We start from the raw sequence: 14,003 nt of genomic DNA, 5'->3' as shown, positions 1-14,003 counted from the left end.
CAGTTTGGGCTAGTTTTGGGACTCAGTTTGGGCTAGTTTTGGGACTCACTTTGGGCTCGTTTTGGGACTCAGTTTGGGCTCGTTTTTTGGGACTCAGTTTGGGCTCGTTTTGGGACTCAGTTTGGGCTCGTTTTGGGACTCAGTTTGGGCTCGTTTTGGGACTCAGTTTGGGCTCGTTTTGGGACTCAGTTTGGGCTCGTTTTGGGACTCACTTTGGGCTCGTTTTGGGACTCAGTTTGGGCTCGTTTTGGGACTCAGTTTGGGCTCGTTTTGGGACTCAGTTTGGGCTCGTTTTTTGGGACTCAGTTTGGGCTCGTTTTGGGACTCAGTTTGGGCTCGTTTTGGGACTCAGTTTGGGCTCGTTTTGGGACTCACTTTGGGCTCGTTTTGGGACTCACTTTGGGCTCATTTTGGGACTCAGTTTGGGCTCGTTTTGGGACTCAGTTTGGGCTCGTTTTGGGACTCAGTTTGGGCTCGTTTTGGGACTCAGTTTGGGCTCGTTTTGGCTCGTTTTGGGACTCAGTTTTGGCTAGTTTTGCGACTCAGTTTGGGCTCGTTTTGGGACTCATTTTGGGCTTGTTTTGGGACTCAGTTTGGGCTCGTTTTGGGACTCAGTTTGGGCTCGTTTTGGGACTCAGTTTGGGCTCGTTTTGGCTAGTTTTGGGACTCAGTTTGGGCTCGTTTTTTGGGACTCAGTTTGGGCTCGTTTTGGGACTCAGTTTGGGCTCGTTTTTTGGGACTCAGTTTGGGCTCGTTTTGGGACTCAGTTTGGGCTCGTTTTGGGACTCAGTTTGGGCTCGTTTTGGGACTCAGTTTGGGCTCGTTTTGGGACTCAGTTTGGGCTCGTTTTGGGACTCACTTTGGGCTCGTTTTGGGACTCAGTTTGGGCTCTTTTTTTGGGACTCAGTTTGGGCTCGTTTTGGGACTCAGTTTGGGCTCGTTTTTTGGGACTCAGTTTGGGCTCGTTTTGGGACTCAGTTTGGGCTCGTTTTGGGACTCAGTTTGGGCTCGTTTTGGGACTCAGTTTGGGCTCGTTTTGGGACTCACTTTGGGCTCGTTTTGGGACTCAGTTTGGGCTCGTTTTGGGACTCAGTTTGGGCTCGTTTTGGGACTCAGTTTGGGCTCGTTTTTTGGGACTCAGTTTGGGCTCGTTTTGGGACTCAGTTTGGGCTCGTTTTGGGACTCAGTTTGGGCTCGTTTTGGGACTCACTTTGGGCTCGTTTTGGGACTCACTTTGGGCTCATTTTGGGACTCAGTTTGGGCTCGTTTTGGGACTCACTTTGGGCTCATTTTGGGACTCACTTTGGGCTCATTTTGGGCTGTTTTTGGGGCTTGGCCGACTGCAGTGGTGTGTTGTGATTGGTTTTTGGGAAATGCCCCGCCCCTTACCATAACCGCCAGCTTCAACACACAACTAACTAACTCAACCAGGCCCGCCCCTTTATTCTGTGCATTAATTATTATAATGAGCGATATTGTCACGTGTCGGTTCCTTAAGAAACTCAAGATCGAGGCGTTTCAGGAGTTCAGAAACACACACACACACACACACACACAGACACATGTTGGGTTTTTGTGAATTGTGGGCACTTTCCATAGGTGTAATGGATTTTACACTGTACGAACTGTACATTCTATTCCCCTATACTGCAACTAAACCTACCCATCACACACACACACACACACACACACACACACACACACACACACACAGACAGCCCCCAAACCTACCCATCACAGGAAACATTCTGCATTTTTACATTTTCAAAAAACATAATTTAGTATGTTTATAAATCCATTTACATTGTGGGGACATTTGGTCAGTGTAATATAAACAAGCACACTCACACACACACACACTCTCACACAGCACAGATGCAGCAGGTGGCTGAATTTGTTTGTACTAATTGCGCTTTGTATTGGGCTTCTCTTTGTGTGTGTGTGTGTGTGTGTCACACGCCCCGTCTGACTCTATTATTTGAGTACAACAGGCAGGTCATTGAGGGCCTGAGACCAGATTGAGCGTGTTTAACCAACACCACCCACCACACAGACACACACACACACACACACTTAAAGGCCTGGTTTCACAGAAAGGCTTAGATCAAACCAGGATTATTTTAATTAGAGCATTTAAGAAGCTTTTATAAATGTTCCTTAGAAAAACACATTACTGGTGTGTTATTTCAAGACATTACAGATTAAACAGATCAAACTTTTTAACCCTTTAAGTACTTTTTGTTTTAGTTCATTTTAGTTCACAGATCAAACTTTTCGTTTTTGTTTCATTAGAATTAGTTAAACCATTGATGGTTAATTTTAACAATGAATATAGGTGTGAGTGTGTGTGAGTGTGTGAGTGTGTGTGTGTGTGTGTGTGTGTGTGTGTGTGTGTGTGTGTGTGTGTGTGTGTGTGTGTGTGTGTGTGTGTGTGTGTGTGTGTGTGTGTTTGTCTCCTCTCATGTCTGTTGTGTGTTTCTTTGCAGCGTGTGGATCTGGCCAGTATAAAGCGTCTGTTGGAGGGAGTTTGTGTCGTGTGTGTCCAGACAACAGTAACACACACTCCACTGGATCCAGTGTGTGTGTGTGTCGCCCAGGATTCCACCGAGCCCCCAGCGACCTGCCTGAGTCCGCCTGCACCAGTGAGACACACACACTCACTCTCTCTCACACACACACACTCAGTGTCGGCACGCTCACTTGGACGCATGTATCCAACTATTCTTATATCAAGATGCATTTACTAGATTAAGCAAAACAACATAAGATATTTTTGAAAGGGGTGAGAAAAATAATCTTATTTCTGTTCTGAAACAAGAAACAAGATTTCAATCAGAATTAAGATTATTTCTCTCACCCCATTGGCAGATCATTTTGCCTGCAAAAACTCACTTCATTTAGATTTTATTTTAGACAAAATGTTGTTGTTTTTACATAGTAAATGCATCTTGATTTAAAGCGTTAGTTCAGCCATAAATGTAAATAGTGTGATGAATTCCTCCTGTGGTTGGCCAGCCGTCAGACCTCCGCTCATCTTCAGACACAGATGAAGATATTAGTGTTGAAATCCGATGGCTCAGAAAGGCCTTCATTGACACCAATGTCATTTCCTCTCTCAAGACCCATAAAGGCACTAAAGACGTCATTACAAAGCCCATCTCACTACAGCGGCTCTACAATCATTGATGAAGAGGCCAGAATAGAGTTAGTGCGGGAAAAACACTAAATAACGACTTATATAGCGATGGCCGATTTCAGAACAAAGCTTCGAACCGTTATGAGTCAGTGAATCAATTCATGATTCGAACCGCTATGAGTCAATGAATCGATTCATGATTCGAACCGTTATGAGTCAGTGAATCGACTCATGATTCGAACCGTTATGAGTCAGTGAATCGTTTTGAGTCAGTGAATCAATTCATGATTCGAACCGTAATGAGTTAGTGAATCGTTATGAGTCAGTGAATCGATTCATGATTTGAACCGTTATGAGTCAGTGAATCGATTCATGATTCGAACCGTTATGAGTCAGTGAATCGATTCATGATTCGAACTGTTATAAGTCAATGAATCGATTCATGATTCGGATCGCGTGTCAAACTGCTGAAATCACGAGACTTTGGCGATCCGAATCATCAGACGTGGACAAACTACTCAACTTCATTACTGGAGTAAAGTACTGCTGGTCAAATATTACTCCATTACGAGTGAAAGTTGTAAAAACCGATTTTTACTGCAGTAAAAGTACAGAAGTATTTGTTTTCTAAAGTACTTAAGTATCAGAAGCAGGGATGGAAATTAGCACCCGCCACCAGCCAAATGCGGGTGATTTTGAGTTGTGGCGGGTAAACTCTCTTCACCTACCGGCCACCGTGGCGGGTAAATAAAAATAGCATACTGTTTCCCCTCTTTATAAACTGTGTTCAGTGCATGCGAGTGCGGCCGTATGTCCGAATATGACCAGTCGTTGTCGCCGTCATCATCCGGATGTAGTGCCAGAAGACGCGAATAATAACTCTGAGGGAAGATCCGTCACTGTCATCCGGAAGCGCGCACCCGTCTCACAGCGCGCAAATATTGAGTTCTCTTTCAAGTCTTGTGCTTAAACGGACAAACTCACACAAAAAGTATGCCAACATGTTCATCTTGATGAGAATTCTAGCAGACATAGTCTGAATATGCCTTAAGTGAACTTTATACAGTCGTGAAAGATGACGCATATCCCTCTATTAGGTCTTAAAGGGGCAGTAGCTTTTACTGCTATGTTTAATGTCAAACAAACGATAGGGACATCACTCACTGCTCTTGATTGAATAGCTTTTGTAAGTTTAAAAGGAATAATCTTTCATTTAAACAGTTAAATATGCAGTTATTTTACATTTGATTACTTTACTACATTTCTGTACCTTTCTGCAGGCTAGTAGACATGTACATTATTATTTAATGTACACATGAGTGAGGTCAAGGTAAACATTTTACTTTGAATTTTATTTTATACTGTTTGATGTTGCAATGTGCTAAATAAATATTTGCATAATTTGTAATTGATTTATTATTTGAAACTTTAATATTAATGCAATTGCAATGCCTTGATTTTTAGTAAAGTTACACAGTCATAGCATTAGCCATAAATGCAATGGATAATTGGCATAATTTCTTTTAGTGCTTCGGTTTCAGCCAATAATTTTTATTTTGGTGCATCCCTACTGACAATGTTCTGCTATCTATGTCGTCAACACGCTTCAGGAGATGCCAAAACTAGTAGTTTCATTGTTGGTACTAAAAACCTAAAACTGGAAGCCATAAAAGACCACGAATCATCCAAATGCCACATCCAGGTAAAAAAAAAAAAAAAAGAGAGAGAGAACACAGAGCCCTACTCATTTAATGAAATGTATATCAGTTCATGGTTTGTGTGTGTATAAGAGTGAAAGCTTAGTATAAGAGTGTAGAGCTTGTAGTATTAATTTTCACGTGCCGTTACACATTGTTGGTTATAAACAAGAAAGTGGCTGGTAAAAACATTGAGTGGCTGGTAGATTTTGAAATCCACCACCCACTGTGGCCGGTGGACAAAAAAGTTAATTTCCATCCCTGATCAGAAGTAAATGTCCTTCTTTATGTCGCCGCATTATTGTATTATAGTTGTCTAAATGCACATTATGCCATCATGGTTTAAGCCAGTCAGTGACGCTCCATCTGACACACTAGCAGACGACTAACTTAAACTCATTTAAATACTTGTAGAAAAGTTACAAAGCTGCTGTCACTTTAAGGCCGAATGCACGGATCCAATACACTGATACACATCTGATATTCTCACACTGTTCACCTTCACTGAAGACAGAATCAACTTTGTTTATGTGAATCCTCCACTAAATGAGCATTTGGACATCCGTCTTCTTCCATTTTGCTCTAAACTATAAATCAGTGTTTAATAAATGCTGTGAAATCATTGAACTTCACGAGACTCTACAAGAGTGATTCCTGAAAGGCTTTCTGCAAAAACCCAAACACCTTTTAAAGAAGAAAAAAATCATCACTGACTTTCAAAGCTGCGACAGAAACGACTTTCCACTTCGAGGACCTTGATAGAAATGTAGTGGAGTAAAGAGGACGATATTTGTCTTTCAGATGGAGTGAAGTTAAAGTCAGAAGTTTACAGAAAAAATAATACTCCAGTAAAGCACAGAGACTCAAACAGTGAACTTCAGTACAGGACTCGAGGAAATGAGCTGAGCTACTGTCCACCTCTGTGAATCATGAATCATGAATTCACTGACTCATAGCGGTTCGAATCATGAGTCGATTCACTGACTCATAACGGTTCGAATCATGAGTCGATTCACTGACTCATAACGGTTCGAATCATGAGTCAATTCACTGACTCATAACGGTTCGAATCATCAATCGATTCACTGACTCATAACGGTTTGAAGCTTTGTTCTGAAATCGGCCATCACTCTATAAGTCGTTATTTAGTGTTTTTGCGCACTAACTCTATTCTGGCCTCTTCATCAATGATTGTAGAGCCGCTGTAGTGAGATGGGCTTTGTAACGACGTCTTTAGTGCCTTTATGGGTCTTGAGAGAGGAAATGACATTGGTGTCAATGAAGGCCTTTCTGAGCCATCGGATTTCAACACTAATATCTTCATCTGTGTGTGAAGATGAGCGGAGGTCTGACGGCTGGCCAACCACAGGAGGAATTCATCACACAATGCACATTACTGGCTGAACTAACCCTAATTCTTAGATATTTAGACTAGAAACAAGACAAAAAGAATACGTAAGAAGAGCGTGTTTTGCAGTGTGTGACCTCTGACCTCTCCCGCAGAACCGCCGTCGGCCCCGCGTAGCCTCATCTATCAGATTAATGACACAGTGGTCACTCTGGAGTGGGCGGAGCCTCTGGATAATGGCGGCCGATCTGACCTCAGCTATAGTGTGGAGTGTGTGTTCTGCCCAGACAGCGCATCCTTTAGGCCGAGGCAGGTGGGCGTGACCGGGAGGCGTGTCATCATCCACGGACTCCTCCCACACACCACCTACACCTTCACCGTCCTATCACAGAACGGCGTGAGCGCTGTCAGTCACACAAGCCCCGCCTCCAGCAGCGTCAACATCACCACCAGCAGAGACGGTCAGTGTTCAACATCAGAGGAGCCATATAGGGTCACACTGCACAAAATGCTTCTCTTACTCAGTATTTTTGTCTTGTTTGTAGTCAGAATATATAAAAATTCTTACATTAAGAAACATTTACTAGACAAGCAAAAGTAATTGTCTTGTTTCGGGGGAAAAATAACTCAAAATGAAGAGAGTTTTTGCTTAAAATAAGATAAATAATCTGCCAATGGGGTGAGAAAAATAATCTTGTTTTCTGTTTGAATGAAGAATTTTTTTAAGAATGCTTCTTGTTTTAAGAATTTCTAGATGTTTGGAATAGAAACAAGTAAAAAAAAAAAAAAAAAAAAGTAAGAAAAGCATTTTTTTGCAGTGTAGTTCATCCAAAAATGAGATGTCTGTCATTAACTCCTCTCCCTAATGTCGCTCCACACCCGTAAGACCTCCGTTCATCTTCACACACAGTTTAAGATATTTTATATTTAGTCCGAGAGCGTATGCAAGTGTATGCACACTATACTGTCCATGTCCAGAAAGGGAATAAAAACATCATCACAGTAGTCCATATGAGACATCAGTGGGTTAATTAGAGTCTCTTGAAGCATCCAAAATACATTTGGGTCCAAAAATAACAAAAACTACGACTTAATTCAGCATTGGCTTCTCTTCCGGGTTTGTGTTCAATCCTCAAATAAAGATTCAAACGGTTATGAATCAGCGAATCGATTCATGATTCGGATCGCGTGTCAAACTGCTGAAATCACGTGACATTGGCGATTCGAATCATAAATCGATTTGCTGATTGAAGATGAACGGAGGTCTTACGGGTGTGGAGCGACATTAGGGAGAGGAGTTAATGACAGACATTTCAGTTTTGGGTCAACTAACCCTTTAAGTACTGTATTCAATTGAATGTAGTCTGTTACTGTCCGACTCTGGTCATTAACGGGATGTGTGTGTGTGTGTGTGTGTGTGTGTAGTGGCCGTCCCAGTGTCCGGCATCAGGAGGACTAAAGCCTCAGAGAGCAGTGTGTCTCTCAGCTGGACGATTCCTCCGCAGACTCAGCACAGCATTCAGGAGTATCAGCTGCGCTACAGTCTGAAGGTGAGCCGTGCGTCTTACACACATCAGGGCTATAGCTATCATTAAAGTTATTATTATAGTTAACATTATCCTTATACTCACTGTTAAAATTATCTTTAGTTATCACTATACTTATCGTTATTGTTATCGGTATTGTTATTGATATCGGTATTTTTATCGGTATAGGCATCGTTATCTGTATAGGTATTGTTATAAGTATTGTTATCGGTATAGCTATTATTATCAGTATTGTTATCAGTATTGTTATCGGTATAGCTATTGTTATCAGTATTGTTATCGGTATAGCTATTATTATCAGTATTGTTATCAGTATTGTTATCGGTATAGGTATTGTTATCAGTATTGTTATCAGTATTGTTATCGGTATTGTTATCGGTATAGGTATTGTTATCAGTATTGTTATCGGTATAGGTATTGTTATCAGTATTGTTATCGGTATTGTTATCGGTATTGTTATCGGTATAGGTATTGTTATCGGTATAGGTATTGTTATCAGTATTGTTATCAGTATTGTTATCAGTATTGTTATCGGTATTGTTATCGGTATAGGTATTGTTATCAGTATTGTTATCGGTATTGCTATCGGTATAGGTATTGTTATCAGTATTGTTATCAGTATTGTTATCGGTATTGTTATCGGTATAGGTATTGTTATCAGTATTGTTATCGGTATAGGTATTGTTATCAGTATTGTTATCAGTATTGTTATCAGTATTGTTATCAGTATTGTTATCGGTATAGGTATTGTTATCAGTATTGTTATCAGTATTGTTATCGGTATAGGTATTGTTATCAGTATTGTTATCAGTATTGTTATCAGTATTGTTATCGGTATTGTTATCGGTATAGGTATTGTTATCAGTATTGTTATCGGTATAGGTATTGTTATCAGTATTGTTATCGGTATAGGTATTGTTATCAGTATTGTTATCAGTAGTGTTATCAGTATTGTTATCGGTGTAGGTATTATTATCTGTATTGTTATCGGTATTGTTATCAGTACTGTTATCGGTATAGGTATTGTTATCGGTATTGTTATCGGTATAGGTATTGTTATCAGTATTGTTATCGGTATTGTTATCAGTTTTGTTATCGGTGTAGGTATTGTTATCAGTATTGTTATCGGTATTGTTATCAGTTTTGTTATCAGTATTGTTATCGGTATAGGTATTGTTATCAGTATTGTTATCGGTATTGTTATCAGTTTTGTTATCAGTATTGTTATCGGTATAGGTATTGTTATCGGTATAGCTATTATTATCAGTATTGTTATCGGTATTGTTATCGGTATAGCTATTATTATCAGTATTGTTATCAGTATTGTTATCGGTATTGTTATCGGTATAGCTATTATTATCTGTATTGTTATCGGTATTGTTATCAGTACTGTTATCGGTATAGGTATTGTTATCAGTATAGGTATTGTTATCGGTATAGGTATTGTTATCAGTATTGTTATCAGTTTAGCTATTATTATCAGTATTGTTATCAGTATTGTTATCGGTATTGTTATCGGTATAGCTATTATTATCTGTATTGTTATCGGTATTGTTATCAGTATTGTTATCGGTATAGGTATTGTTATCAGTATTGTTATCGGTATTGTTATCGGTATTGTTATCAGTATTGTTATCAGTATTGTTATCAGTATTGTTATCGGTATAGGTATTGTTATCGGTTTAGCTATTATTATCAGTATTGTTATCGGTTTAGCTATTAATATATCAGTATTGTTATCAGTATTGTTATCGGTATAGGTATTGTTATCAGTATTGTTATCGGTATAGCTATTATTATCAGTATTGTTATCGGTATAGGTATTGTTATCAGTATTGTGATCGGTATAGCTATTATTATCAGTATTGTTATCGGTATAGGTATTGTTATCAGTATTGTTATCAGTTTAGCTATTATTATCAGTATTGTTATCGGTTTAGCTATTATTATCAGTATTTTTATCGGTTTAGCTATTATTATCAGTATTGTTATCGGTATTGTTATCGGTATAGGTATTGTTATCAGTATTGTTATCGGTATAGCTATTATTATCAGTATTGTAATCGGTATAGGTATTGTTATCAGTATTGTTATCGGTATAGCTATTATTATCAGTATTGTTATCGGTATTGCTATTGGTATCGGTATTGTTATCGGTATAGGTATTGTTATCAGTATAGTTATCGGTATTGATATCGGTATTGTTATCAAAATAGTTCTTGTTATCGGTAAAGTTTTTATTAGCTATTGTTAAAGTTATCATTAGTTATCGTAATAGTTTAAGTTTTCCATATTTATTGTTATAGTTATATTTCAGTGCTGTGTGTGTGTGTTCCACCTGGACCGATAAAATGTCTTGCCCTTTGACCTGTAGGGTCAGGATGACGGATGGCAGTACGTCAGCAGTAAAAGTAACTCAGTGGTTCTGAGCGATCTGGCTCGGGCTTCACAGTACCAGGTGCAGGTCAGAGCGCGAACTGGGACGGGATACGGTCACTTCAGCCCCGCCGCCACTATCAGCACGCTTCCTGACGGTACACACACACACACACTCACACACACACTCACACACACACACACACAAACACGCACACTCATATATCAGTGTGCCTCTCTCAGATGAAGAATCTCCGTCGCGGCTGATGCTCACCGGTGTGCTGGTTGCTATAGGACTGCTCGTTCTCATTGCCGTGGTGATTGTTGCCGTGTTCTGCTTCAGGTGAGATATGCCGAACTGTGATTGGTCTTTGGCTGGGGGGACACACACACACACGCCTCAGCCACACACACACTTCAGCCACACACACACACACACGCCTCAGCCACATGCACACACGCACACCTTAGACACACACACACACACACACACACACGCTTCAGTGTGACTCATCCTGGTCTTTATCTGTGTGCTCTCATTAAGATAAATCAGTGATGATGATTCCTCACAACTAGTTCAACAGATCCTGTGTGTGTGTGTGTGTGTGTCTGTGTGTGTGTGTGTGTGTGTGTGTTTGAGAGGGAACAGGATGTGTCCACCCAGTGCTGTCTCCATACAGACGCTTCACTGGAACAATGAATCTGACCCCGAGAGCACACACACACATTATACTCTCTCTCTCTCTCTCACACACACACACACACACACTACACTCTCTCACACACACACACACACACACACACACTACACTCTCTCTCTCACACACACACACACACACACACACTACACTCTCTCTCACTCACTCACACACACACACACACACACACACACACACACACACTCTTACACTTACCCACACTACACTCTCACACACACACACACACACTCTCTTACACTCACTCACGCACACATGTACACACACTCTCTCGCACTCACTCACACTCAAACACACACACATACTCTCACAGACACACACTTACACTCACTCACACTACACTCTCTCTCACACACACACACACTCCTACACTCACTCACACTACACTGTCTCACACACACACACACACTCTCTCTCTTACACTCACGCACACATGTACACACACTCCTACACTCACTCACACTACACTCTCTCTCACACACACTCTCTTACACTCACTCACGCACACATGTACACATACTGTCTCGCACTCACTCACTCACACTCAAACACACACACATACTCTCACACACACACACTTACACTCACTCACACTACACTCTCTCTCTCTCTCTCACACACACACACACACACACACACACACAGACTCTCTCACACTCACTCACTCACTCACTCACACTCAAACACACACACATACTCTCACACACACACACTTACACTCACTCACACTACACTCTCTCTCTCTCACACACACACACACACACACACACACCGACTCTCTCACACTCACTCACTCACCATCAGATGATCATGGTGTAAGCGCTGTAATCCATGGCTAGCTGTGCATTAACCCCTGAATGATTATCCATTACTGACAGTAAAGTACATCACACATAAGAACCTCGTGTGTGTGATGTGATAAATCTCTATTCAGTCCTCCAGGACCGCTGAATATGATGCAAAATCAGCAAAATGTCGCTTTTTTTTGTGATCCTGCATAATTTACCATTTCAATAACAAAAAATAAATAAATAGCCTATCTAACTGAATTATCTCTAATTTATTTAAAGCTTTAAAACATTGTTTTCATGAGGATTGCAGACGTTGTGGTGCTTGCACAGTGTGTGTTCTTTGTGAAAGCGAATCTTTCTCGCCTGCCCTCTCGTCTCGCATAGGCCTAAGTGCCGAAGGACCGGGCGAATTAATTACACTAGAGATGGATGAATGACCAAATAAAAGTATGATATGCACGATAACACTTAAAAACAGTTAATAAAAGCGCTTTATACCACATGCCCAATTCGCTCCTGACACACGGACTGATGTCAGTGTAACCCCTACTGTTCGGACCGGGACTCGAACCCGGGTCCGCCGGCATGAGAGTCGGTCGCTCTAACAAGGAGGCTAAAGGCCGCAACCTCTGGCGTCAGTCGCTAGCGCGTCGCTAGAGCGTCTCTTGAGGTCAGAGGAGTGAGATTTACTCGCACAGCATCTACTCCTAGCCGGCCTCTGTTACACCAGCTGGCGGAGGATTCTGTGCGTTTGCCGCCTGTCAGCGCTCGCGAGGACAGATCTGTTCCAGGCTTAATGCTCTTGAACAATCATAACCAAAATATCAAATACACCCATCATGATTATGCCTAAATGTCCGTCTTAGAGATGTCGTGAGTGAATGTTTGGGACGTGTGACAGTAGGCTATTGGGTCAGTGTATTACTGTAGGCAGTAATCTTTAAAGTGAAAGCAATCTACAGGTTATTATAGCTATATATAGCAGCTTATAGGCTACCTATCAAACAACAACAACAACAACAGTAGCCTGACTTAAACGATTTAAAAAATAAATAAAAACCTTAAAGCACTGTTTGTTTATTAGTTCTTATTTTATTACTGACTGTTAACTTGATTCATTATTTGAGAACTTTTTATATTAGGAAATTGCTTATTGCTGTATTTACTTTTCCCACCCTAAGGCATCATGTTATTAAAGCCACCACTGGGCTGGCCTAAGATACCAAAATAAAGAAGATTTGTGCATTTAGTTTAGTTCTATTGTTGAGTATCTAACATAATACATAATATGGTAAATGTGGTGTCTTAATTATTAAAAAAAAAAAAAACGCACATTTCTGGAAATTACCACCACGAAATCAGTCATATTGATCGCAAAAATCACAAAAAAATAATGTGACATCCTGGAGGGACGGTCTATTACTGCCGTTATTGGCCTTAACTTCAACACAGTTACATTCACTGTGTGTGAGTTCACATGACATCACTGCTGGTGAACAACATGCGCGCTATCAAACTACACACACACACACACACACACACTCATAAACAGACTAACAGCTGCAGGGTCAGAAACTCGCCCGAGTCATGCGAGAGGAATCCGGTCACACACACCTCAGTGTTATCTCATCACATAAACACAGAATCTGAAGATCGTGTGTGTGTGAGCCTGTTTATGTGGTTTATGAGGACACTAATTTGTATAACTACATGGGTATTACACTATAAATGTGGTTTATGAGGACATATCAAATGTCCTCATAATTCAAATGGCCTTAAAAACATACTAAATGATGTTTTTTTGAGAAAGTAAAAATGCAGAATGTTTCCTGTGATGGGTAGGTTTAGGGGCTGTGTGTGTGTGTGTGTGTGTGTGTGTGTGTGTGTGTGTGTGTGTGTGTGTGTGTGTGTGTGTGTGTGTGTGTGTGTGTGTGTGTGTGTGTGTGTGTGATGGGTAGGTTTAGGGACAGTATAAAAACCATTACGCCTATGGAATGTTCCCACATTTCACAAAAACAAACGTGTGTGTGTGTGTGTTTCTCAGGCGCTCGAGTCGAAGGAGGGATCCAGACCCAGACAAGAGTGGACAGTTCCTGATGGGTCAGGGTGAGTGTGACCTTTGACCTGAGTATCCGTGTCAGGACTGGTTTAGAGATGAAGACCACACTGCAATAAATGCTCTTCTTCCTCAGTCAGTCTGTCTCGTTTCCAGTCCAAATATCTAAATATTCTTAAATCAAGATTCATTTACTAGATCAGTAAAACAACATGAGATATATTTGCTTGTTTTCTGGGGAATCAAATCTAAATGAAGAGAGTTTTTGCTTAAAACAGACATAATGATCTGCCAATGCGGTGAGAAAAATAATCTGATTTCTGTTCGGAAACAAGA

General features: G+C 40.7%; 1 protein-coding gene across 2 annotated transcripts in view; it reads left to right on the top strand.

Moving 5' to 3' along the window:
- Positions 1 to 14,003, top strand: part of ephb4b (eph receptor B4b) — a 59,271-nt gene that overhangs the window by 34,233 nt on the left and 11,035 nt on the right. The window contains exons 5-10 of one of the 2 annotated variants that reach the window (XM_067445352.1): positions 2,487 to 2,642; positions 6,337 to 6,642; positions 7,607 to 7,731; positions 10,103 to 10,262; positions 10,348 to 10,447; positions 13,656 to 13,717. In XM_067445352.1, coding sequence (XP_067301453.1) covers positions 2,487 to 2,642; positions 6,337 to 6,642; positions 7,607 to 7,731; positions 10,103 to 10,262; positions 10,348 to 10,447; positions 13,656 to 13,717 — 909 coding nt within the window. The remainder of the gene's footprint in view (positions 1 to 2,486; positions 2,643 to 6,336; positions 6,643 to 7,606; positions 7,732 to 10,102; positions 10,263 to 10,347; positions 10,448 to 13,655; positions 13,718 to 14,003) is intronic. The other variant, XM_067445353.1, reaches the window with a different exon arrangement.

Source organism: Pseudorasbora parva, chromosome 6 (genome assembly GCF_024679245.1).
Source record: "Pseudorasbora parva isolate DD20220531a chromosome 6, ASM2467924v1, whole genome shotgun sequence".
Lineage (NCBI taxonomy): Eukaryota > Metazoa > Chordata > Actinopteri > Cypriniformes > Gobionidae > Pseudorasbora > Pseudorasbora parva.
Note: the sequence above shows the minus strand (reverse complement) of the source record. Positions and strands in the feature narration are given on the sequence as shown.